This window comes from Muscardinus avellanarius (genome assembly GCF_963383645.1).
Source record: "Muscardinus avellanarius genome assembly, chromosome: 3".
Taxonomy (NCBI): Eukaryota; Metazoa; Chordata; class Mammalia; order Rodentia; family Gliridae; genus Muscardinus; species Muscardinus avellanarius.
In genome coordinates this window covers 89,761,594-89,786,141 of record NC_137788.1, presented here as the reverse complement: position 1 = coordinate 89,786,141, position 24,548 = coordinate 89,761,594, and the positions used below count along the sequence as shown (strand labels likewise).

The following is a 24,548-nucleotide window of genomic DNA, read 5'->3' as shown; positions in this document are numbered from 1 at the left end:
ACCAGTGTAATCCTCCTGTCTCAGCCTCCCAAGTGCGGGGATTATAAGCATGCACCACCATGCCCGGCTTTAGAAAAAGGCCAAGATAGAACTAAATCTTGATGAATTCCTCACTGTGAGGTCACATACCAAAGAGGTTTCATTTGAGTCACAACCACAGCTGCCTACAGGGACCAGGAGGTAACCTAAATGTGGAAGCAGGCTGGGCATAAAATAATAAAGCAATGAAAACACATTCCATTCTAAAGGCAATTCATTACTTTTTAATACTACAAGACAAGCAAAAACATACTTTGGGTGGAAGTACACTAAATTACTCTGGTTAAAATTTAGCAATTTACTAGGGAGGCCCTGTTTCAAAACAAAAATTAAAAAAAAAAAAGGCTGAGAGCCAGGCATGGTGTTGCACACCTGTAGTACTTGGGAGGCTGAGACATAAAGATCACAAGTTTGAGGACAGCCTCAGCAATGCTGTGAGAATGTCAGCAACCTAGTGAGACCCTGTTTCAAAGCAAAAAATAAAAAGTGCTTGGGGTGTTGCGTGGGAGTTATAAAATGCCCTGGAGTTTAATCCCCAGTAAAACACACAAACACATACAGCCTGATAATTTATTTATTTATTTATTTAATTAAATTTTTTTTTTTTTTTTGCGGGTCTGGGGATGGAACCCAGGGGCATTTGACCTCAAGCTACACCCCCTGCCCTATTTTTTATTCTTTATTTTAAAACCAGGTCTCACTGAGTTGGAGAGGGCCTCACTAAGTAGCTGAGGCTGTCCGCGAACCGCGATCCTCCAGGTCTCAGCCTCCTGAATGCTGGGATTACAAGTGTGCGCCACCACGCCCGGCTCTGATAAGTTATTTATATCTGGAACTTTTCATTTAATATTTGTGGCTGACTCGGGTAACTGAAACATCAAAAAGCGAAAACTGTGATTAAGGATTTTAGTACAGATCAAATCTATATCCCTGATTATATAAAAAAGAAAAGCATTTACTTGAGGTATAAAGAATATTTTATTTCAATACACTAACAATGAATCAGTTATCATATACATCATCCATCAACTTCCATTTCACTGTCTATATCTCAGGTGATATTTAACTAAGAATAATTTGATGAAACAAATTCTTAGCAAATTTAGAACACAATACTTCACCTCTAAATTTAGTCAGGTCCTTTAGTAAGTCATGTCATATTCATTGTGTTGTAGTATGTATGAAGTACATGAGTGTAATACAACACTGAAGTATCACTTAGAAATAAATACCCTATAGATTTGGATTTGTCAGGCCAATTCCTTGGCATTCAATAATGTAAGTATCTCTAGTGGCATCTTCTTCATCTTCTGATTTCTTCACAGAAAATTTAGCCTGAAACCAGAATATTTAGTATGTCAGTAATAGGAAGAGGATTTAAGAGACCATAACTCCAGCTTAAGGAGGACAATATCAACTCATCTGGTGAGGCTACAGAGACACAAATCAAATGATTCATGGGGATTTCAATGATCTAGAGAGCACACATTTTGTTCTAGACCATGGTTCTTGTTCCGAGGCACACATTCTTGAGGAGTTCTAGAAGAATATGTATGGCTGGGTTCTACTCCACACCCAATGAAATCAGAACCCTCAGGAGGGCAGCAGCCTAGGCAGATAACAATTTTGAGACCTCAGCTGTTGGTTATCTTTCTCTTTCTGGTCCCTAATTTCTAAAATATGGAATTCAAATATTTAACTTCCATCTTGTTGAGTATAAAATTGTCATTTAATTTCACTAAATTTTTCTTGCCAACCTAATTCCCAAAGTATACTGTTCAAATATCTAGTTAAGCCAGATATGGTGGTGCATGCCTGTAATCCCAGTACTTGGGAAGCTGAGGCAGAAGGATCACAGGCTCCAGGTCAGCCTCATCAAGTAGTGAGACTCTGAAAAACTTGGGAAGACTGTTTCAAAAATAAAATAAGCCGGGCATGGTGGCACAAGCTTGTAATCCCAGCACTTGGGAGGCTAAGACAGGAGGATCGTGTTCAGGGACAGCCTCAGCTACTTAGGGAGGTTCTTTGTAACTCACTGAGACCCTGTTTCAAAATAAAGAATACAAAATAAGCCGGGCATGGTGGCACAAGCTTGTAATCCCAGCACTTGGGAGGCTGAGACAGAAGGATCATGGTTCGAAGACTGCCTCAGCTACTTAGTGAGGCCCCTTGAAACTCAGTGAAACCCTGTTTCAAAATAAAGAATAAGAAATAGGGCTGGATGTGTCACTTAGAGGTAGAATGTCCCTGGGTTCTATCCCTAGTACCGCAAGAAAAAAAAAAAAAAAAAAAAAAAGGTTGGAGTATAGCTTAGAGGTAGAATGCTCCTGTATTCCATCCCCAGTGCCACATACACATACACACACACACACACACAAAAAAAAAAACCCTAAATATCTAAGGGAGGAGAGGAAGAGGGATGTTGCTGACTAACAACTCCTTTCATATTTATTTGGCTTAATACTGTAATTTTCATTTGTTAACTAAAGTTAGCAATGAAGTATTTTATCTGTCACTATATTCTGGAAACATTTTTTTCATTTTTAAAGCAAATGTGGTTCATTTTAACAAAACAATTAAAATCAAAACAACTGAGTAGGATGACTGAGTTTGTGGCAATAGGATGTATGCCAAAGGAAAGTATGTCCAAGATTTCAAATCTTAGACTTCTTTGAAATACAATTTGAGAATCATCACTCTGAATAGTGATATTCACAAATTATTTCAATTAGTTTTATGTGCCAGCATACCGACACATGACATAAAATTGAAATCACTAGGAATGAACAAACACTGATGTTGAGCTAGACAGCCAAATATTTTACGCAGTTATAAAGATGTGTGCTTATTTTCAAATTATAAATGTTACAAAAATATAAAACCACAGTAACAGTTATGATAGTAGTTTCTAGCCTACATTTAAACCTACATAAGGGTCCTTAAGAGATTACCTCGCTTAAGTGGCTGGCTTTTGTTTTTGTACTGGACATGGAACACAGGGGCATTCTACCTCTGAGCTGCACCTCCAGCTCTTATTATTTTTATTTTTTCATGTATTTAATTTTTTGTGTGGTACTAGAGATTGAACCCAGGGGCACTGTACTTCTGAGCTATACCCTCAGCCCTTTTTATTTATTTTGAAACAGGGACTCATTAAGTCAACCAGCTGAGGCTGGTTTTGAACCTGGGATCCTCCTGTCTCAGCCTCCCAATTACTGGGATTACAGACATGGGCCACCACCACACCTGGTGTTTTATTTTGAAACAGGGTCTCAATAAATTGTGGAGGGACTTGCTAAGTTGCTGAGGCTGGCCTTGAACCTGCCACCCTCTTGTTACAAACTCCCAATTGGATTATAAAAAAATAAAATAAATTCATGACTCCCATCAAAACAAGTTGACTCAAGTCTTTAAAGAAACTGCCTGGCCTTGAACAATTTAATCAATCTCTCCCTCACTTAACTCATATGCAAAACAGGAATAAAAGTACAAAGTCACCTCCAATGGTTATGCAGAATAAGATACTTCAGATAAACTGCTGAGAGTTAGCAAAGTATCTGCCATATAGGAGTACTCCGTGAGTGGTAGCAATTATAGTAACTATTGGGGTTCATGGTTATTAAAATAATCCAATTATTCTTTGTAATGGAGTACTCACCTTTGCTAGTTGTTCAGCAAAATGTATAGCAGTCTGTGTATGGAGTGTAATTGGTCCTGTTTTTATTCTGGAAACTCCATTGGCTAGTGCCATGAAAATGATCAGCTATTGAAGATAGGACAAAAAAGAAAAGTGTCACATCTTTACTAATGTTTAGAATTACAATTTTATCTGTAATGAAATTACTACCAGCATCCAAAATACCTAAAAAAGAATTTATTTCTTTAAGTTTCCCTAAGCCCTTAGAAGATGACAAAAAAAAAAAAAAACCTGTATTACCAAAAGTCTGTGTTACAGAAAGGTTTAGGAGTTGTTTCCCATACAGAATTTTAAAAATTAATGTTTAAGAATAGAACATTGAAAATTGATATATTTAATTAGATCAACTATATCTCAGGATATACAATATCACAAGTTTTTCTATTTTTCTACAATAACATTTTAACAGGTCAATAAACAGATTAGTACAGATTCACTAGGAGTTTAGAGTAAGTCCTGAACAAGAAGAAAGTGACTAAACCTAAGAAAAAGCATCATAGAAAAAATACATTTAGCCGGGCGTGGTGGCGCACGCTTGTAATCCCCGCGCTTGGGAGGCGGAGACAGGAGGATCGCGCAGGTTCGAAGCCAGCCGTGCTGGCGTAAGAGACCCTGTTTCAAAAATATAAAATAGGTCTGGGAGTGTAGCCTGGAGGAAGGAGGGCTTCCAGGAACCCCAGTACCACCAAAAAAAAGAAAAAATACATTTCACCGGGCGTGGTAGCACATGCTTATAATCCCCGCACTTGGGAGGCTGAAACAGGAGGACTGCACAGGTTCGAAGCCAGCCTCAGCTACTTAGTGAGGCTCTCAGCAATTTAGTAAGACCCTGTTTCCAAATAAAATATAAAATAGGTCTGGGAGTATAGCCCAGAGGTAGAAAGCCTCTGGGTTCCACCCCCAGTACCACCAAAAACAAAAACAAGAAACAAAACATACAAAAAACTTATAGTCAATCTAGCCAGGTGTAGAGGTGCTGTAAAGCAGGCTGGAAGAAGCGCTATCCCCCCAGTATGAGAAGTTAACTAGAGAAATCTTCTTCCATATTAGGATTAGAAATAAGGTATTAAAATATAGTTAAGATATAGAAGTAAGGTAGGATTGGAAATAGAATGAAGATCCATAAGCCCAGCTGCCCAGGTTGCAGGATTCAAGGACGAGGGTAGGGGACCCACGAGGTCAAAGCCTCTAATCTCCAGCTTGCTGGCCAAGGTCTTTGTAAATGGGACCCCATCCCCAAATCTCTGAGCTAGATCAGCAAACAAGGCCAGGCTAATTTGCTCTCCAGACAGATTCTTCAGCGCAGAGATAAGCCTGGCCCAGCCAAGGTGGGTGGGAAAGGCAGAGCAGGCTCTGCCGTGTGTGGATGCATGTTTTAAAATTATTGGTTGTACTTGTTTGTCCTTGTATCTGATTGGTTGTATTCTAAGGTTGGCGGGCTCGAACTTTTGGCGGGCTCTGCCGTGTGTAACCACTCTCTCGTGTGTAACCACTCCCTCCTAGGGTTATAAAATTCAGAACGTGGAGTGGGGAGGGGTCGAACCTCGGCCATAGTGTCTTGGTCTCGACCCCTGGCTAGCCGGGACAGAGCTGCAGCACAATAAACCTCGCTTGCATTTTACATCTCTTGTGAGTCCTTCGATATTTGGGTTGGTGGGCAATTCTTGGACCCTTCACAGGCATGGTGGCACACTCTTGTAATTCCAGTACCAGGGAGGCTGAGACAGAAGGATCCCAGGTTCTAAGAAGGTCTCAGCAACTTAGTGAGACCTTCTGCAACTTAGTGAGATTGTTTCTAAATAATTAAATTAAAAAAGGGATGAGAATGTAACTCAAAAGTAGAATTCTGGGTTCAATCTCTAGTACCATACATACAAACACACACACAAAATTACATTCAATCTAATTAGCAAATGCTAAAATATAATGGGCTAGAAGGTTTTTATGCAGTACATGTCACTACCTGGTCTTGTAGATACTCGTCCACAGTACCACCATGTCTAAGATTAGCTAACAGCATTTCAGCAGCTTCAATTCCAACCTTGTCTGCATTTACACCTAAGATAGACATAATGTTAAGAAGACTAAATTAATTACCGAGAGATAAAAAGATCCCAGTTAGCACTGCCATGACATATTTCAGGTCTCTGAATTCACCCAATATAACTTTCAGATTAAGATCTTTAGTTAATCATTTGTTTGATATATGCAAATACTTTTTATCTTTAAATGCACTGAAGGAGCTGGGTGTGGTAGCACACACAGTTTCAGAGACAGCCTCAGCAAATAGTGAGACTCTTGTCAACCTAGCAAGACTCTGTTTCAAAATAAAAAATAAGGCTGGGTGTGGTGGTGCACGCTTGTAATCCCAGCAATCAGGAGGCGGAGACCGGAGGATCATGGTTTGTGGACAGCTGCAGCTACTTAAGAGAGGTCCTTCGCAGCTCAGTGAGACTCTGTTTCAAAAATAAAAAGACTAAGAAATAGGGCTTGGGGTGTAGTAGGGTTCCATCCCCGGTACTGCAAAAAAAAAAATTAAAATAAACTGGGCGTGGTGACGCATGCTTGTAATCCCAGCATTTGGGAGGCTGAGACAGGATTGTGGTTCATGGTCAGCCTCAGCTACTTAGTGAGGACCTCCGGAAGTCAATGAGAACTTGTTTCAATATAAAGAATAAAAAATAGGGCAGGGAGTGTAGCTCAGAGGTCGAATGCCCCTGGGGTCCATCTCCGGACCCGCAAAAAAAAAAAAAAAAAAAAAAATCAGCTATACAATATTTTAAACAAAAGTGTTTAGTATGTATAATCTAACCATAAGACAATCAGACAAACTCAAACTTCTATGAAAAAATAACCTGGACTTTTCAAAATGTCAATATCATGAAAGGAAAAACAAAAATGAAGAGTTTTCTGTATTAAAAGACAAATTACACTGGGCGTTGTGGCGCACACTTGTAATCCCAGTACTTGGGAGGCTGAGACAGAAGGATCCAGGTTTGCAGCTAGCCTCAGCTACTTAGTGAGGCCCTTTGCAGCTCAGTGACCCCTTTTTCAAAGTAAAGAATAAAAAATAGGGCTAGAGGTATAGTTTGGAGGTAGAATGCCCCTGGGTTCCATCCCTGGTACCGCAAAAAATAAATAAAAAAGACAAATTAATCAATCATGACAACCAAATGCTACATGTGCTCAAAAACAAAACAAAACACACTGCTCTAAAGAATATTTTGGACTGTAATCTGAGTATTTGAGAGGATTTGAGAGGCAGAGAGAGATCGTAGGTTCATGACCAACCTTATAGCAATTTAGTGAGGTACTCTACAGTTTAGTGAGGCTGGTTTCAAAATAAAAAATAAAATAGGGCTGGGGGTATAACTCAGAGGTAGAAAGCCCTTGGGTTCAACCTCAGTAACATACACACTGACACACATGCACACACGTATGCACACGCACAGAGAATATTTTGAAGACAACTTGTTATGTCTAAATATGTTTGGATATAATTGACAAATTCTTCAGGTTCAAAATTGGTACTGTGATTATCTAAGACATACACGCTGCAGTACTCAGGACTGAGGCATGGTATCTGCAGTTCAAACAGTTCAGACACTACACAACATGTAGCTAAATGTTTAAGACTGACCCATATGGGACAGGCTGTGTTGAACTAGTCACACAACTTTCCTTCTAACAATAAAGGGAGAAAAATTTAATTGGCCCTAAAACAAAAACTAGTTAACTGAATCCTTTTAAACCTGTCAATCATAATTCTCAGTTAACATTCCAACCATGCCAGATAATTAAAGGATCTTACACTTGAAGAAGAAACTATGGACCCCCTTCCATTTATCTGTACCTCGTTTACCAAGCGACGATCCAGCAAACAAACAGCCAGTGGATGTCTCAGCAATGATGCTATATAGAGAGGGACAAAAAGTATTACCAGTTACTTTATTTATTTATTATTTATTTATTTATTATTCATTTATTGTGGTACTGGGGATGAAACCCAGGAGCATTCTACCTCTGAGCTACATCCCCAGCCCTATTTTTTATTCTTTCTTTCTTTCTTTTCTTTTTCTTTCTTTTTTTTTTTTTTTTGTGGGTCTGGAATCCAGAGGCACTTGACCTCCGAGCCACACCTCCTGCCCTATTTTTATTCTTTATTTTGAAACAGGATCTCACTAAGTTGCTGAGGGCCTCACTAAGTAGCTGAGGCTATCTGCAAAACGCGATCCTCCGTTTCAGCCTCCCGAATGCTGGGATTACAAGTGTGTGCCACCACGCCCAGCTCTCTCTCTCTCTCTTTTTTTTCCGATGGTACTGGGGGTGGAACCCAGAAGCTTTTCTACCTCCAACCTATATTCTCAGACCTATTTTATACTTCATTTGGAAACACGGTCTCAGTAAATTGCTGAGGCTGGTTTCGAACCTGTGCAATCCTCCCAAGCGCTATCTCATCCTCCTAAGGGCTGGGATTAGAAGTGTGAGTCACCACACCCAGCTTATTCTTTATTTTGAAACAAGGTCTCTCTGAGGTGTAAAGGGCCTCACTAGGTAGCTGAGGCTGGCTTCGAACCTGTGTGATCCTCCTGTCTTAGCCTCCCAAGTGCTGGGATTATAAGCATGCGCCACCAACGCCGGGCATTATTTATTTAATTTTGGTACTGGGAATTGAACCCATGGCATTCTACCTCTGGTCTACACTTCCAGCCCCTTTTTTAGTTTTATTTTTTAAAGAGGATCTCACTAAGTTGCCGAGGATCTTGCTAACTTGCTGAGGTTGGTCCAAAATCTACAACCTGCCGGTCTCAGTCTCCCACGTATTAGGATTACAGCTGCACAGCACTATGCTCGGCTTGTTCTGTAGTCTTTACAGTAAGGCAAAACATTTACTTTAAACCCTTTAACAAGTCAGGTTTGGTGGGGCATACTTGTAATCCCAGTTCTTGGGAGTCTGAGACAGGAAGATTGCAGGTTTGTGGCCAGCCTCAGCAACCTTGTCAGGCCCTCCACAACTTAGTGAGACCCTGTTTACAAATAAAAAATAGGGCTGGGGGTATAGCTCAGAGGTAGAATGCTCCAGTGTCCTATCCCCAGAACCACAAAAAGAAAAACAAAAACAAAACCTTTAACTGAAACCCTTAATAAGAAGGTTTGAAATTTAAATGTCCACAAAAAAAAAAAAAATTTGTACTTTTTTTGGTACTAGAAATTGAACCTAGAGGTTTTCTTACTCTGAGCTATACCCCCAACCCATTTTATATTTTTTTATTTTCAAAGAGGGTCTCTAGGTTGCAGAAAATCTTGCTAAGTTGCTGAGGCTAGTCTCAAACCTGCAATCCTACTATCTCAGCCTCCTAGGCATATACCACCTCTCCTGGCTTGCAATACTGTACTTTTATACTTGAAAAACATCAAAGAATTTTTATAACAATTAAATCTCTAACTCCTAATTAGATTAATGTAGTAGTCGTATTTCTATTTAATATTTCCTTTTAGTTGTGAATTAATTTCACCCTAGAGGTATCTTAAGCAACTGGAAATATTTCTCTTAGGACCACCCTCAAATCCTGACTTCTAGCCAGGTGTGGTGACGCATGCTTGTAATCCCAGCATTCGGGAGGCTGAGACAGGAAGAACCAGATTTGCGGACAGCCTTAGCTACTATTTAATGAGGTCCTCTGAAACTCAGTGAGACCCTGCTTCAAAATAAAGAATAAAAAATAGGACTGGGGGTGTCGCTTGAAGGTAGAATGCCCCTGGGTTCCATCCCCAGTACCATAAAAAAAAAAATCCCAACTTTTGATTATCTCAAATAATTAAGTTTGTTCTTCAGTTTCAAGGGGACTGGTTCTGGAATCCCATGTGAATACCAACACCCAAGGACACTCCAGGCCCTTTCATAAAATTGCATAGTATTTACATATAATACACATCCTCCCGTATATTTTCATTTGTTTATTTTATTTTGTACTCAGGATTAAACCTATGGGCATTCTACCTCTCAGCTATACCCGAGCCATTTTAATTTCTGAAGTAGGGTCTTGCTAAATTACTGAACCTGGCCTCAAACCTGCAAATCTATGGTCACCTAAGTACTGGGGTTACAGGCACACACCATCATGGGTGGCTTCCTCTTGTATACTCTCAATTACTTATAATACCTAATACAATATACATGTTATGTAAAGTTATTATACTGTATTATGTAGGGAATGGCAAGAAAAAAGTATATACGTGCTTAGTACAGACAAAATTTCTTTCAAGTATATTTTGGTCTATGATTATTTGAATTCAGACATAGAACCCATGGATACCAAAGGCTGATTGTATAAGCAAAAAGGAACTTGAAGGGGCCACTGGGCCACTGGCCCCTTCCTTGGTCTCTATCACTGCGCTCTGTGGCCACCATGAGGTGAGCAGCTTTGTTTCACCAGGCGCTCTCCACCAAACAATGGTGATAAGTGACCATGGACTGAAACCTCTGAACCTGTGCACTGAGATAAACCTTTTTTTTTAAAGTCATTTATCTGGGTATTTTGCCACAGCAATGGAAAGTTAAGTAACACAGTAATAATTCCAGGGCCCTCAGTCAATGTCTTAATAAAATAGATCTTCTCACATGATTCCATTTCCATTGCCAAATGCTTGGTCTTTGGGCTCCTGAACAGGCTGAATGTTAACATATAGGTCCCTTATCTCCTTTCTGATGCATCTCACAGCTGCTGCTGCCATATCTTTTGCTACCTATTTTGGCAAGTCAGAAAAACAAAAACAAATTAATTACTGATTATTTGAATAATTGTTTTCAAGCCTTCAAAGTCACATAAAATAATGAACTTTTATATGCAATTTTTTGGTGGGTGCTAGGAATTGAACCTAGAGGCATTGTACCTCTGAGCTATACCCCTAGCCAATTTCTTATTCATTATTTTGAAACAGGGTCTCACTAAGTTGCAGAGGGCCTCACTAAGTAGCTGAGGCTGTCCATAAACCCAGATCCTTCTGTCTCAGCCTCCCATGTACCGGGATTACAAGTGTACACCACCACACCCAGCTATATACGTTATTTTTTAAAACTTGACTTTCAAGATAGAGGACTGAATTTTAAGAAAAATTTTAATGCAAAGATGGATTACAAAAAAAAAGTTCTTTCAATAATTTCAAATTTAAGATGGCTTAATTTATATTCAAGACATGCATACACTTCTAAGAACATTTAGACAACTTACTTTAAATGGTAAGACACCGGCAACAAAAGCTCTTCCATATATCTTAGTCACAGAGCCACGGTCAGTTAAATTTACTGGGTTCAACTGCTTAACTGGTGACATTCGGACGATTACTTCACCACCCCCTTTTGGGTAATATCCTCTGTAAAAAGTGTAACAAATATAGTAAAGTGATTGCATGAAAAAAATATGGCTCAATACTACATTAAAACAAATGCTACCCAAACATACAATTTATGGAAAGTTCTAAATATTTTAGTTCTGGGCAGTCCAATATGGTGGCCTCAAGCTACAAGTGACTACTGAAGTTAAATAAAATTTACGGCTAGAAATGTCACTCAGTGGTAGAATGCATGCTTAGTATGCATAAGGCCCTGCGTTTAATCCCCAGTACCGGCTGAGGTGTGATGGCTCTCTACTGTAGTCCTGAATGCTCTCAGTAATTCAGTATGACTTATTCTATCACAGATGCTAGGATGACAGTGCATCTATCTGCATGTTCTCCATCCAGTAGGGAGACGGCATCACATAAAGTCTATTAGAATACAAGACAGAGCCAGGTGTGGTGGCACACACTTGTAATACTAGTATTTGGGAGGCTGAGATAGGAAAATCCGGGCTTGCAGACAGCCTCAGCTACTACTTAGTGAGGCCCTTTGCAACTCAGTGAGAGCCTGTTTCAAAATAAAGAATAAAAAAATAGTACTGGGGATGTAGTTCAGAGGTAGAATGCCCTACCTCCAGTACTGCCAAAAAATGAAAATGAAAATAAAATACAAGATAAAAGCTGTACGGAGAATTGTAACAGAAATAGCAATACAAATTCCAACTGAGGCACAATTCATAAAGACTTCATACAGAAAGTTATAAATATCATTTGGAAAAAGCATAGGATTTTCAGTATTTAGGAGAGCAGAAGAATAACATGAACAAAGACATAAAGTCCAAAGGTACAAGGTTATGTTTAAGGAACAGCAAACAATCAAACTGTTAGATATATGACGAGTCACAGGGCTTGGTAGCACATGCTTGTAATCCCAGCATTTGGGAGGCTGAGACAGGAGGATCAAGGTTCGCAGCCAGCCTCAGCTACTTAGTGAGGCCCTTTGCAATTCAGTGAGACCCTGTTTCAAAATAAAGAATAAAAATATAGGGCTGGGGGTGTAGGTCGGAGGTCGAATGTCCCTGGGTTCCATCCCCAGTACTGCAAAAAGAAAAAGAAAAAAGAATATATGCCAAGTTGAAAGGAGGGGAGGGGCTGGGCATGGTGGTAACCTGTACCTGTAATCCCAGTACCTGGTAGGCTAAAACAGGAGGACTGCAAGTTTGCAGCCAGCCTTGGCAATTTAGTGAGTCTCTCTCTCAGCAACTTAGTGAGACTATGTTTCCAAACTAAAAAAAAAGATGAGGATGTAGCTCAAAGGTATAATTCCTCTGGATTTAATCCCCAATACCCTCCACACATAGACAAAAGGTGGTGGTGGTGGGGGGAGTGAATTAGAAAGGTTAATTGAGGCAAGGCTCCAAAGTACCTGAATGCCATGTCCAGAAAGTTAGCCTTGTTATTGCCTAATGGAAGGGAAGCCTTAAAGAGAACTGAAAGCCTGATGTGTTTCTTAGGAAAGTAACTAACTCTGATGCACCGGAGAAGAGAATCTTTAATGACCTCATGGTGCCTAGTCCAGCAGTCTGCACACAGTGACCATTTAATCTATCCAGAGGCATGGGTAACATTAGATATAAAGGTGCCTCTGTGTTGAAATTCTGTTGAAAATATTTCTCCCAACAAATATCACATGCAGCTGCTTTCAAGGCTTCACACCCCTCAGCTTATTGTTTTTGTTTTGGTACTAGGGGTGGAACCCAGAGGCATTCTACCTCCGAGCTACACCCTCAGCCCTATGTTTTATTTTGAAACAGGGTCTCACTGAGTTGCAAAGGGCCTAAGTAGCTGAGGCTGGCTGAGAACTGTGATCCTCCAGCTCAGCCTCCCAAATGCTGGGATTACAAGAGTACGCCACCACGCCCGGCTTAGCTGATTGTTTTTATGCCATGAAGCACAATTATTTCCCACAAGAAATATGCTAAGGGTAATATACTAAGTGCATTAGGATAATAGTTCTCTAAAGTCTAACTTTTCTACTATTTTTAGCACAAGTAATAGATCAAAGTGGCAAAGAATTAAGTTACTTACCTCATTTTAATGTCACAATTAAACGTGAAACCAAATTTTTCAACAATTGGCTTGAAGACCTGAAAAATTAGTTGTTACTTTAACCACCAATATCTACTAATTCAACAAGTATAACTACTAAGTGAAAAAATATTCTGTACTAAGGTGGGAAATAGGAGATATAAGTAAACTATAACATTAAATACACATGCTAGTTCCATTTTTCAAATGAAAAAAATTTTAAATGTTACATTTAAAAGTTTAACATTTAATCAAGGCTGTGCAAGTCTAATGAGGAAAAACAAATCAGAACTCAAAATATTCGATCCCAATGGTCACTCTACTCCAGAAGCCAAGATACTTCCTGACCCATCTTAGTACAGTGTAAACCATAAAAAATTAGGGGCACTGGTGTACAGCATTCAATTCTACCTTCTCAAATCTTTTGACTGCATATACAAGGTTTTATTCTTATTGTTCCCAGTTAATGGTGTTTTGGTCACAGCAATGGAAAATTGAATAACACATTATGGACCTAGGCATTTTTCATAACAGAAAATGATTTTTCATATCAAAAAACTTGCACATAAATAGTTAGCAACTTCAGAATCGCCCCAAACTGAAAACAATCCAAATGTCCTTTAACAGATGAATGAATAAACAAATTGGCATGTTCATAGAAAATAATAACTATTTAGCTTTATGGTAATATAATAACACTAGGAGCAGGTTCAGTGTACACTAGGAGTCTCAAATTTATTAAGAAAAGTGAAAAAAATAAAGACTCAAAAGGCAAAACTGACAAAAAACAGATCAGTGATTATCAGGAGCTAGAGGGACAAAACTGACTACAAAGGGGATAGGGGAACGTTTTAGGGAAATGGAACCCTTCTATATAGTGATTGTAGTGCTTAGTTGAGAGATTTATACATCTGTCTAACGTAAAAACTGTACATTTACTTATTTATTTACTGCAGTTCTGGGGATTGAATCCAAGGGCATTCTACCTACAAGCTATACCCCCATCCCTATTTTACTTTTTACTTTGAAACAGGGTCTTGCTATGGTTGATGAGTCTCATTACTTGCTAAGGCTGTCCTCAAACTTGCAATTTTCTCATCTCAGTTTCCCAAGTACTGGGATTACAGGTGTGTGCCACCACACCTGGATTTAAAACTATACATTTAAAAGGGTGAATTTAAGCCAGGTGTGGTGGTGTACACCTGTACTTCCAGTACTTAGGAGGCTGAGACGGGAGGATCACAGGTTCAAAGCCAGTCTCAGTAATTTAGTGAGACCTTGTTTCAAAATAAAAATAAAAAAGGATGGCCGGGTAGCTTGGAAGTAGAATGCCCAAGTACCATACCCGGTACCAAAAAACAAAACGGGGGTGAATTTAATTATAAAGAAGTATGCTATAATAAACCTGGAGTATCCCTTTTCTGAAATACTCAGAACTAGAAATGTTTTGAGTTTCAAGTTGTTTTGAGATTTTGTAACATTTACATATACATATGAGATATCTATCTTGGGGAATGAAACTTAAGTCTAAACATGAAATTCACTTGTCATTTTATGCAGTATTTTTAATGCACCTGCACATTGACCGTGATCATAATATGGAGTCAGATGAAGAATTTTCTATGTGTGGCATCATGCTGGTACTCAAAAAGTTGCAGAGTTTAGATTTTTTGTATTTTTAAAATTTTAGATCAGGAATACTCAACCTGTTTCTTTCCCACTAGTTAGTTGTATGAGAATGTCTTTTTTTTTTTTCTTTGCGGTTTTGGGGATGGAACCCACGGGCATTCTACCTCTGAGCTCCAGCCCCAGCCCTATTTTTTATTCTTTATTTTGAAACAGGGTCTTACACTAAGTTGTGGAGGTCCTCCCTAAGTAGCTGAGGCTGGCCGTGAACCTGTGATTCTCCCATCTCAGCCTCCCAAGGACTGGGATTACAAGTGTGCACCACCATGTCCAGCGAGAAGGTCAATATTGAATATTATCATTTAAAAAGTTTTCAGCGCTGGGCGTGGTAGCGCACGCTTGTAATCCCCGAGCTTGGGAGGCGGAGACAGGAGGATCGAGCAGGTTAGGTTCGAAGCCAGTCACGATGGCTTAAGAGACCCTGTTTCCAGAAAAAAAGTATAAAATAAGTCTGGGAGGGTAGCCCAGAGGTAGAAGGGCATCCAGGAACCCCAGTAACCCCACCCCCCAAAAAAGTTTCAATTTCCTTCCAAAGCATAATTCCTGTATTTGTAAAATAACTGATTTATATAATAATTACACTTTAGGTTTTTAAAAACTGCACTACAAATACTATTTGGCATGTGTGTTTGGCACTAGAGATGGAACCCAGGGGCATTCTACCTTTGAGCTATACCCCAACCCTATTTTATTATTTTATTTGGAAACAGGGTCTCGCTAAGTTGTGGAGGGCTTTACCATGCTATTGAGACTGGCCAAGAACCTGCACTCCTCTTGTCTCAGCCTCCCAAGTACTGGGATTATAAGTGTGCACCACCATGCCTTAATTTTTCTTCTTCTTCTTCTTTTGTGATAAACCCAGGGGCATTCTATGTCTGAGCTACACCCTAGCCCTATTTTATTTTTTATTTTGAAACAGGATCTTACTAAGTTGCAGAGGGCCTCACTAAGTTGCCAAAGCTGGCTGCAAATCTCTTGTCTCAGTCTCCCAAGTACTAAGATTACAAGTGTGCAACACCAAGCCTAGTTTATGAACACTATTTTAATATACAACATGTAGCCTATAGGAAACACAATTATTTTATATAAAATTGGTGCACTGTAGTCTCACATCAAAATGAAATTCAGAGGGCACAGGGCACTGGGTGAGCTTCTGGCCCTTTTCCTCATACCTAACACTGAGATGGGCATTGGTAATTTAACATAGGTACCTAATGAGTGAACATAATTTTCTACCCTACCCTACAACAGATCAGACATCATGAAGAAATGAACAGAAATGTACACAATATTCAGGGTATTAAATAGAGACTGGACATTCAGAAGAATGTCATCGACAACAACAGCCCTTACCATCACTGTGTAATCGATCTGTGGTGCCATTTCAGCATTAGTTCCACCTTTCAAATGAAGTTCTGATGGAGAAGCAGCAAAGAGAACACAGGGCATTGAAACCTGCATCAAGAGGCACACACTCCTAAGGAGAAGGCAGAACAAGCTTAACTGCACTGTCTTTTCAAAGTCTCAAGAAAGCTGTATTATCATTATTATTATTATTATTATTATTATTATTATTATTATTATTATGTATCACTTAGTTGAAGCACAGACAAACAAAAACACTGAAAAACACTTGGCCAGCCAGGAGAGGTGACATACGCCGGTAATCCTAGTGCGTGGGAGGCTGTGACAGGTTTGAGGCCAGCTTCTGCAACTTAATGAGCCACTGTTTCAAAATAAAAAAGTAAAAAGGGCTGGGGTGTATATAGCTTGGAGGTAGAATACCCCTGGGATCAATCCCTAGTACCAAAAACAAACAAACACAAAAACAAACACATGACACAGGAATTGTAAAGTCCTAAAGCAGCACAGTAGTAGAGGGCTTGCCTAGCATACATGAGCAGGCACTAGATTTGAAGACTAAATACAATTAGGGGAGTAATCTTAACTAAGTTCTGACACTCTTCTTCATTACAAAGAAATAAAAAGTAAAACCTTAAACATTTTTAGAAAAGAATTCTTGAAAGCCGCAGCTTATGAAGATGCATTCAAAACAGTCAAGATTTACAAATATTCAACCGTTTAGCTGTTTGTAACTGAGCTGGTAACCTGCACACGGCACTGGTCAAAATATCAAGTTAAAACTTAGTTCCAGTTGGGTGTGGTGGCGCATCTTATAATCCCAGTACTTGGGAGGCTGAGACAGGAGGATCACAGACTCAAGGACAGCCTCAGCAAGTAGTAAGACTCTCAACTTGTGAGACCCTGTTCCAAAAAAATATAAAAATAAGCTGAAGTGTAGCTTGGTAGAATGCTCCTGGGATCAATCCCTAGTAATACACACACACACACACACACACGCTAGTTCCTGCCACCATGGAGTTCATGATATGAAGACTGAAAGCTGAATATTTCACATGAAAAAGTTTACAGTCAAATAATGTGAAAAATCACACACACAAAAAGGACAGCAAACGGAAAGTTTGTTTTGTTTTGTTTTTTGTGGTATTAGGGATTGAATCCAGGACATTCTACTTCTGGGATACACCTTAGCCTTTTTTCCCCCCTGGTATTGGGGATTGAATCCAGAGGCAGTCTACCTTTGAGCTACATCCCTATTCCAATTTTTTTTTTTTTTTTTTTTTTTGGCGGGTCTGGGGATGGAACCCAGGGGCATTTGACCTCCAAGCTACACCCCCTGCCCTATTTTTTATTCTTTATTTTGAAACTGGGTCTGAGTAGCAGAGGGCCTCACTAAGTAGCTGAGGCTGTCCACGAACCGCGATCCTCCAGGTCTCAGCCTCCCGAATGCTGGGATTACAAGCGCGCGCCACCACGCCCAGTTTCCCTATCACAATTTTATTTCTTATTTAGAAGCAGTATCTTGTTGGGTGGATGAGTTTCACTACTTGCTGAGGCTGTCCTCCAACCTGCAATCTTCCTGTCTCAGCCCCCCAAATACAGGGATTATAGGTATGTGCCACCACGTCCGGCTCTACTTCAGCCCTTTTCATTTTGAAACAGGTTGCTCAAAGTCTCACTAAGGTACTGAGGCTGGCCTCAAACTTGCTTACTCCTATCTCAGCCTTCTAAGTACTGAGATTAGAAGTGTGTACCACTATGCCTGGCAAACATGAAATATTTCATAAAATGAAATTTTGTTGTTGTTGTTGTTCTTATGGGTTTGGGGATGGAACCCAGAGGCATTTGACCTCCGAGCTACACCTCCTACCCATTTTTTTATTCTTTATTTTGAAACAGGGTCTCACTGAGTAGCAAAGGGCCTCACTAAATACCTGAGGCTGTCCGCAAACTGCACTCCTGTCTCACCCTCCCAAATGCTGGGATTACAAGTGTGTGCCACCACGCCCGGCTTTAAAATGAAACATTTGATCAGATTTATTTATTTATTATTATTTTTTCCCAGTACTGGGGAGAACCTAGAGGCATTCCACCTCCAAGATACACCCCTATCCTTTTGTGTGTGTGTGTGTGTGTGTGTGTGTGTGTGTGGTAATGGGGGTAGAACCCAGGGGCTTTTCTATCTCTAGGCTATACTTGCAGACCTTTTTTATACTGTATTTTGAAACAGGTACTCACTAAGTTGCTGACAGCCTCACTCAGTAGCTGAGGCTGGCTTCGAACCTGTGAGATCCTCCTGTCTCAGCCTCCCAAGTGCTGGGATTACAAGCGTGCGCCACCACGCCCGTCTTGATCAGATTTTATAAATGAGCTATTATTGCCCGTCTCCAAAGTCAAGAGAAAGCAATCATGTTTCTAAATAGATTTTTGTTTCAAAAAGAATTCAATGTAACTTCTACATACCAAAAGACAAAGCTTTAAATTTCCTACAACAAAGATCTAAATATACTAAACTGTAAAACCTCTTATCAATGATAATATATTTCATTAGTTTATCATTTATTGACTTTATAATGTGTTTGGCACTGAAAGAGAAAAACAAAAGTAATATAATCCCTGTTCTCAAAAAGCTAAACCTAGGAGTAAAGGAAAAAGACTTGGAAAAGTTTAGCTTACTATTAGCCATAGTTTTATAATTACTGAACTCATTTCCTCTAAGTAATCCAACATATAGACTGTTTATTTTCTCTCCTATAAGTATAAAATAAAATTCTAAAAGTAGTAACAAATTCTTAATTTTAGAAAAATAAGGAATTGTAGCCATGCATGGTGGCACACACTTGTAATCTTAGAGCTTGGAAGGCTGAGACAGGAGGATTACACAGGTTTGAAGCCAGCCTCAGCTACTTAGTGAGGCTCTCAGCAACTTAGTGAGACCCTGTTTCCAAATAAAGTATAAAATGGGTCTGTGAGTATAGCCCAGAGGTAGAAAGTCCCTGGGTTCCACCCCCAGTACCACCCCCCCCCCAAAAAAAAGGAATTGTGAGCTGGGCATGGTGGAGCATAAATGTAATCCCAATACTTGGGAGAATTTCAAGTTTAGGGCGAGTGCCCAGTAAACTAGCAAGTTCCTGTTTCAAAGTAAGGCTGGGGGTACGGCTCAGAAGTCGAATGCCTCTGGGTCCACACACACACACACACACACACACACACACACACACACACACACACGTAACAGCAAAAACAAAGATGCATTCCTATAATCACAGCTACTCTGGAGGCTGAGACAGGAAGACTGAAAATTAAAGTCCAGCCTGGGCAACCTAGTGAGAGCATCTCAAAATAAAATAGTAAGACTAGGAATGTAGCTCAGAATGCTTGAGTAGTATGGTCAAGACCCTGGGACCCATGCTTAGCAACACACACACACACACGCACACAAATGGGAAAAATAAAGTTAAGCAACTTACCTATTAAGTGGTACACCTTAAATTTTAACCCAAGTCTAACTTCAAAACCCATACTTAAATAGAATGTAAGTTATACAGACCCTGCTGTCTTGGTATCTGCTGTGTGGAGTCCGCCTTTGATCTTCTCTGGTGCAAAGGTTATTTCTGTAGAGCCTATTTCTGCCCCCTCCAGTTGTCCATCGCACAAATCTCGAACCATTTCCAGTCCAGATAAATGTTGAGGCCTTCAGGTCATAATACTGCATCAAAACGTGTGCATTCAGACTGCCTATATCCCCACATTTCATGACACACTTATTAAAAATAGGGCTGGGAGTACAGCTTGGAGGTAGAATGCCCCTGGGTTCCACAACCAGTAGCAAAAAAAACCCCACATACCTGTAATCCCAGAACTCAAGAGGCTGAGACAGGAGGATCGCAAGTTCAAGGACAGCCTCAGTTAAGTAGTGAGATTCAGCAAACTAGCAAGACCCTGTTATAAGATACCGAGGTCTAGCCATAGTAAGTGCTACGTCTCCAATGTCAGAGCTTCTTTTTGGGTTTTTATGACCTGCTAGTACAGTTCCTTTGATATCAGTTATTTTGGCTATAAACATATACACTAATATACGGTTGTAAGTTATAAGTGTGCAAAGGAGGAAAGCTAATAAAAGTACCTAGAAAACATCAGTCTTACTTGTACTTCACTGAACTATCTATGGCACTTTTTATGGCCTGAACTGGGTCCCCCCAAAATGCTTGTTTAAGTCCTAATCCCCAGTACCTTAGAATGTTGCTGGATATGGAAATAGGGCCTTTAAAGGTGTAATTAAGTTAAAAAGAGTGGGCCCTCGTACACCCTGACTAGTGTCCTTATAAACAAAGAGAGTAGGAAGCTGGGCATGGTGGCGCACACTTGCAATCCCAGCATTTGGGAGGCTGAGACCGGAGGATCGCGGTTCACAGACTGCCTCAGCTACTTAGCGAGGCCCTCTGTAACTTAGTGAGACCCTGTTTCAAAATGAAGAATAAAAAATAGGGCAGGAGGTGTAGCTCAAACGTCGAATGCCCCTGAGTTCCATCCCCAGACCCGCAAAAAAAGAAAAGAAAAGAAAAGAAAAGAGAGAGAGATAAGGGCATACAGAGAAATACCAGAAAGCAGCAAAAGTGTGGGGTGATCTCCAAGCCAAGGAAAGAAGCCTGAAACAGATCTCTTACTTCCCTCAGAGGAAACCAACCCCACCAGTACCTGGACCTTGGCCTTCCAGCCTCCAGAACTGAGAGAATAAATCTCTGTTGCTCAAACCACCCCCATCAGTGGCATTTTTGTTGTTGTTGTTGTTTTGTTATAGCTCTAGCAAATTATTAAGTACCTAACACAGCCTTGAATTCCCCTGCTGGTGAATTGGACTGCTACAAACTACTGCTGTGACAAAGGGCATTACTGTTCACATATATCACATATATTAATAATTGCGGGGTTTTTTTTTTTTTTTTTGGTACTGGGAACTGAATCCAGGAGCATTCTACTTCCATGCTACATCCCTAGCTGTACTTTATTTTTTTGAAACAGGTATCACTAAGTTGCTGAGGCTGGCCTCAACCCTGCCAAGTACTGGGATTATAGGCATGTGCCACCACACCAAGCTTAAGAATTCTCTTTCAACATCTAAAAAGCTAAAAAAACTGTATAAAATAGTAGGCTAAGAGAGCCAATATAGGCGGCACAGTGGTGCAGGCCTGAAATCTCAGGAGTTGAGAGGCTGAGACAGGAGGATAGGAGGTTCAAGGCTAGCCTCAGCAACTTAGTGAGAATCTATTTTATTTATTTATTTACTTATTTATTTTGCAGTACTGGGGATAGAACCCAGGGACATTCTACCTCTGAGCTTAGACCTATTTTTTTTATTCTTTTTTAAAAATTTTTTATTGGTGCATTATATTCATACATCATATTGGGGTAAAAAACTTGTGTGTACATACTTTGAAATAGGGTCTCACTGAGTTGTGAAGGGCATCGCTAAGCAGCTGAGGCCATAGACAAACCGTGATCCTCCGGTCTGAGCCTCCCCAATGCTGGGATTACAAGTGTAGTGGTGCATGCTTGAATCTAAAAAAATAGGGTTGGGGGGTGTAGCTAGGAGGTACAATGTCCCTGGGTTTTATCTCCAGTACTGCAGTAAATAAATAAGTAAGTAAGTAAATAAATAAATAAATAAAACAGAACAGTGTGTGGTGGCGCACACTTGTAATCCCAGCATTTGGGAGGCTGAGACAGGTGAATCATGGTTCATGGACAGCCTCAGCTACTTTAGTGAAGCCCTTTGCAACTCAGTGAGACCCTGTTACAAAATAAAGAATAAAAAATAGGCCTGAAGGTGTAGCTGGAAGGTAGAATGCCCCTGGGTTCCATCTCCAGTACCACAATAAATAAATAAATAAATAAACAAACACATAAAAGCAGAGGTGGGGGTGTAGCTCCGAGGTAGAATATCCCTAGGTTCAATCAATCCCCAACACCACCAAAAAAAAAAAAAAAAAAAAAGGAAGAAAGAGGAAAAAGAGAAAAATACATAGAATACATACAAAGAAGTCAGTCTGGCTTTATCCTGCATCCTCTTCTAACAGGTGCACACACCTGAAAACTTAACTAGTGGCATGCCCAGCTTCCCAGAGAGAAGCGACAAGGACAAGTGTCAAGGTGTTTCTCTTTCCATGCCAATTCTGACTCTATTCACACTCTCCCGGAGATCTGAATGAAAGCTAGAATAACACATGTCAGAAAATGGGTTTTTCCCTGTCTTTTGATAAAGTCTGCCCTAATTTATTTTATCAGGGTATGATTTCCAGTCTTTGGAATGCCTGATTAGGTGGGGAACCTTTTTTTTTTTTTTTGGTATGGGGCTGAAACCCTGTGTGAATTACACCTCCAGCCCTATTTTTTTTTTTTTTTCTTTCTGAAACAGGGTCTCGTTAAATTGCTGCCTGAAGTTACGGAGGCTGGCTGACCTCGAACCTGTGATCCTCCTATCTGACCCTCCCAAGTACTACGATTACAGGCCTGTGCCAAGGGTTAGCTCTTCTGGCAAGGCACGCAACTGAGGTCAAGGGGAGCGACGCGGGTCCACCCGCGAGCGCGCGCTCACCTGAGCCCCGGCGTGCTGCGGCCCGCGCGGATCTTCTGCACCCGCAGCGGGAGGCGGAGGAGGCAGCTGAGCGCGGTAGAGACGCGCAGGATCTGGCCGCCCTGCGGGGAGAGCGCGAGTCAGAGCGCGGCCGCGGCGCCCCGTCCCCCATCCCCGCCCGCCCAGCTCACCCCTTCCATGATCCCGCCGTCGACCTCGGCCCGCGGCCCCGCCATGAGCAGCGCCCCGCGGCCTGGCCCGCAGCGGCCACGCCCTGGCTGGAGCCGGAGAAGGACGAGGCGGCCGGCGGCGCGGAGGCCTCGGTCCACGCTGGGACGGGGCGGCGGAAGGGGCGGAGCCTCCCGGAAGCCCGCCCCCAAAGGAACCCGGCGGGGACCGCGCGGTCGCGTGCGCGCGCCACCTAGAGGCGACGCCGGGGATGCTCGATGTGGCCCCGTGGCCGTGCGTGTGTGTGCGCGCGTGTGCGCGCGCGCCACCTAGAGGTTACACCGGGAATGCATGCTGCCCACACCAGAGGCTGCACCATCACGGTTGAAAGTGTGGTTCTTAGCTTGGCGCGGTGGCCTACCCATGTAATCTCAGCGTTAGGGAGGGTGAGACATGAGGATCGCGGTTTGAGGACAGCCTCAGCTACTTGGTGAGGCCCTATGCAACTCAGTGAGACCCTGTTTTAAAATAAGGAATAAAAAATAGGGCTGGGTGCTCCTGGGTTCCATCTCCAGTACCTCAAAAAATAAAAAGTAAAAGTAAAAAATAAAATAAAAATTTAAAAAAGTAAGTGTGGTTCTAAGAAGGAGCAAGATCTGTGGGCTGCGGAAAGCTTCTGTTTTCTTTTTCTTCTTCTTTTTTTTTTTGTGATACTGGGGATGAAACCCAGGGGCCTTCTACCTCTGGGCTATACTCCCAGACCTATTTTATATTTTATTTGGAAACAGGGTCTCACTAAGTTGTTGAGAGCCTCATGAAGTAGCTGAGGCTGGCTTCGAACCTGTGTGATCCTCCCGTCTCAGCCTCCCAAGTACTGGGATTACAAACGTGCGCCACCATGCCTGGCTGAAAGCTTCCTTTTTTGACTCTAACTGTATCCTCCAGTTGTCGCGCAGGCTTGTGTTGTCATTCTGTTTTCTCAATAAACATGTTTAATTTCTGTCCTTGAGAAAAGACCGTGGCATATCCAGAACTGAAGATGGAAGAAAAGTCCGGACTCCCTTGGGAGGCTGAGACAGGAGGGTTGCAGGTTCTCGGCCAGCCTCAGCTACTTAGTGAGGACCTCTACAGTTTAGTAAGAACTTGCTTTTAAAATAAAGAATAGAAAATAGAGCTGGTGGTGTAGCTAAGAGATAGAATACCCCTGGCTTCTCTCTGTAGTATCTGCAAGAAAGGAAGGAAGGAAGGAAGGAAGGAAGGAAGGAAGGTAGGTCCAGACTACAATACATGAGTCACCTTCTCTCTGATTGGATTTGCCTTTTCTGCATCCTGTTTCTTGAAGTTTGTGTGTCCTGGTGCATTGATTGATACATGGAAACTTCTCTTCTCTCATGGAGTGTGTGCTTGGGTGTGTGGAGAGTGCTATCATCTTTTTTTTTAAGTTCCCTTTTGTGAGACACCATGGGGGGGGTAGATGCAATGACATGATACTGAAGTCAGCGTTATGCCATATTGTTTAAGAGTGGGTGCGAGCTCTTGGCTCCAAGAACCAATGCTGTTAAACACAATTCGACACAGGCCAAGGCAGAAGCAACA

The 24,548-nt window shown here is 41.1% G+C and overlaps 1 protein-coding gene across 2 annotated transcripts; it reads right to left on the bottom strand.

Moving 5' to 3' along the window:
- Positions 1–1,272: 1,272 nt before the first annotated feature.
- Positions 1,273–23,020, bottom strand: RTCA (RNA 3'-terminal phosphate cyclase; the record flags this gene model as incomplete). 2 transcript variants are annotated; one of them, XM_080692330.1, is made up of 12 exons in its annotated part: positions 1,273–1,374; positions 3,698–3,802; positions 5,700–5,794; positions 7,590–7,648; positions 10,359–10,483; positions 10,969–11,110; positions 13,163–13,221; positions 16,202–16,325; positions 19,761–19,904; positions 20,898–20,936; positions 22,806–22,906; positions 22,976–23,020. In XM_080692330.1, the coding sequence occupies 12 exons, from the start codon at positions 23,018–23,020 to the stop codon at positions 1,273–1,275; spliced, it is 1,140 nt and encodes a 379-aa protein (XP_080548456.1). The 2 variants fall into 2 exon arrangements, with proteins under 2 accessions (XP_080548456.1, XP_080548457.1); XM_080692331.1 differs by lacking the exon at positions 20,898–20,936.
- Between the last annotated feature and the right edge of the window lie 1,528 nt (positions 23,021–24,548).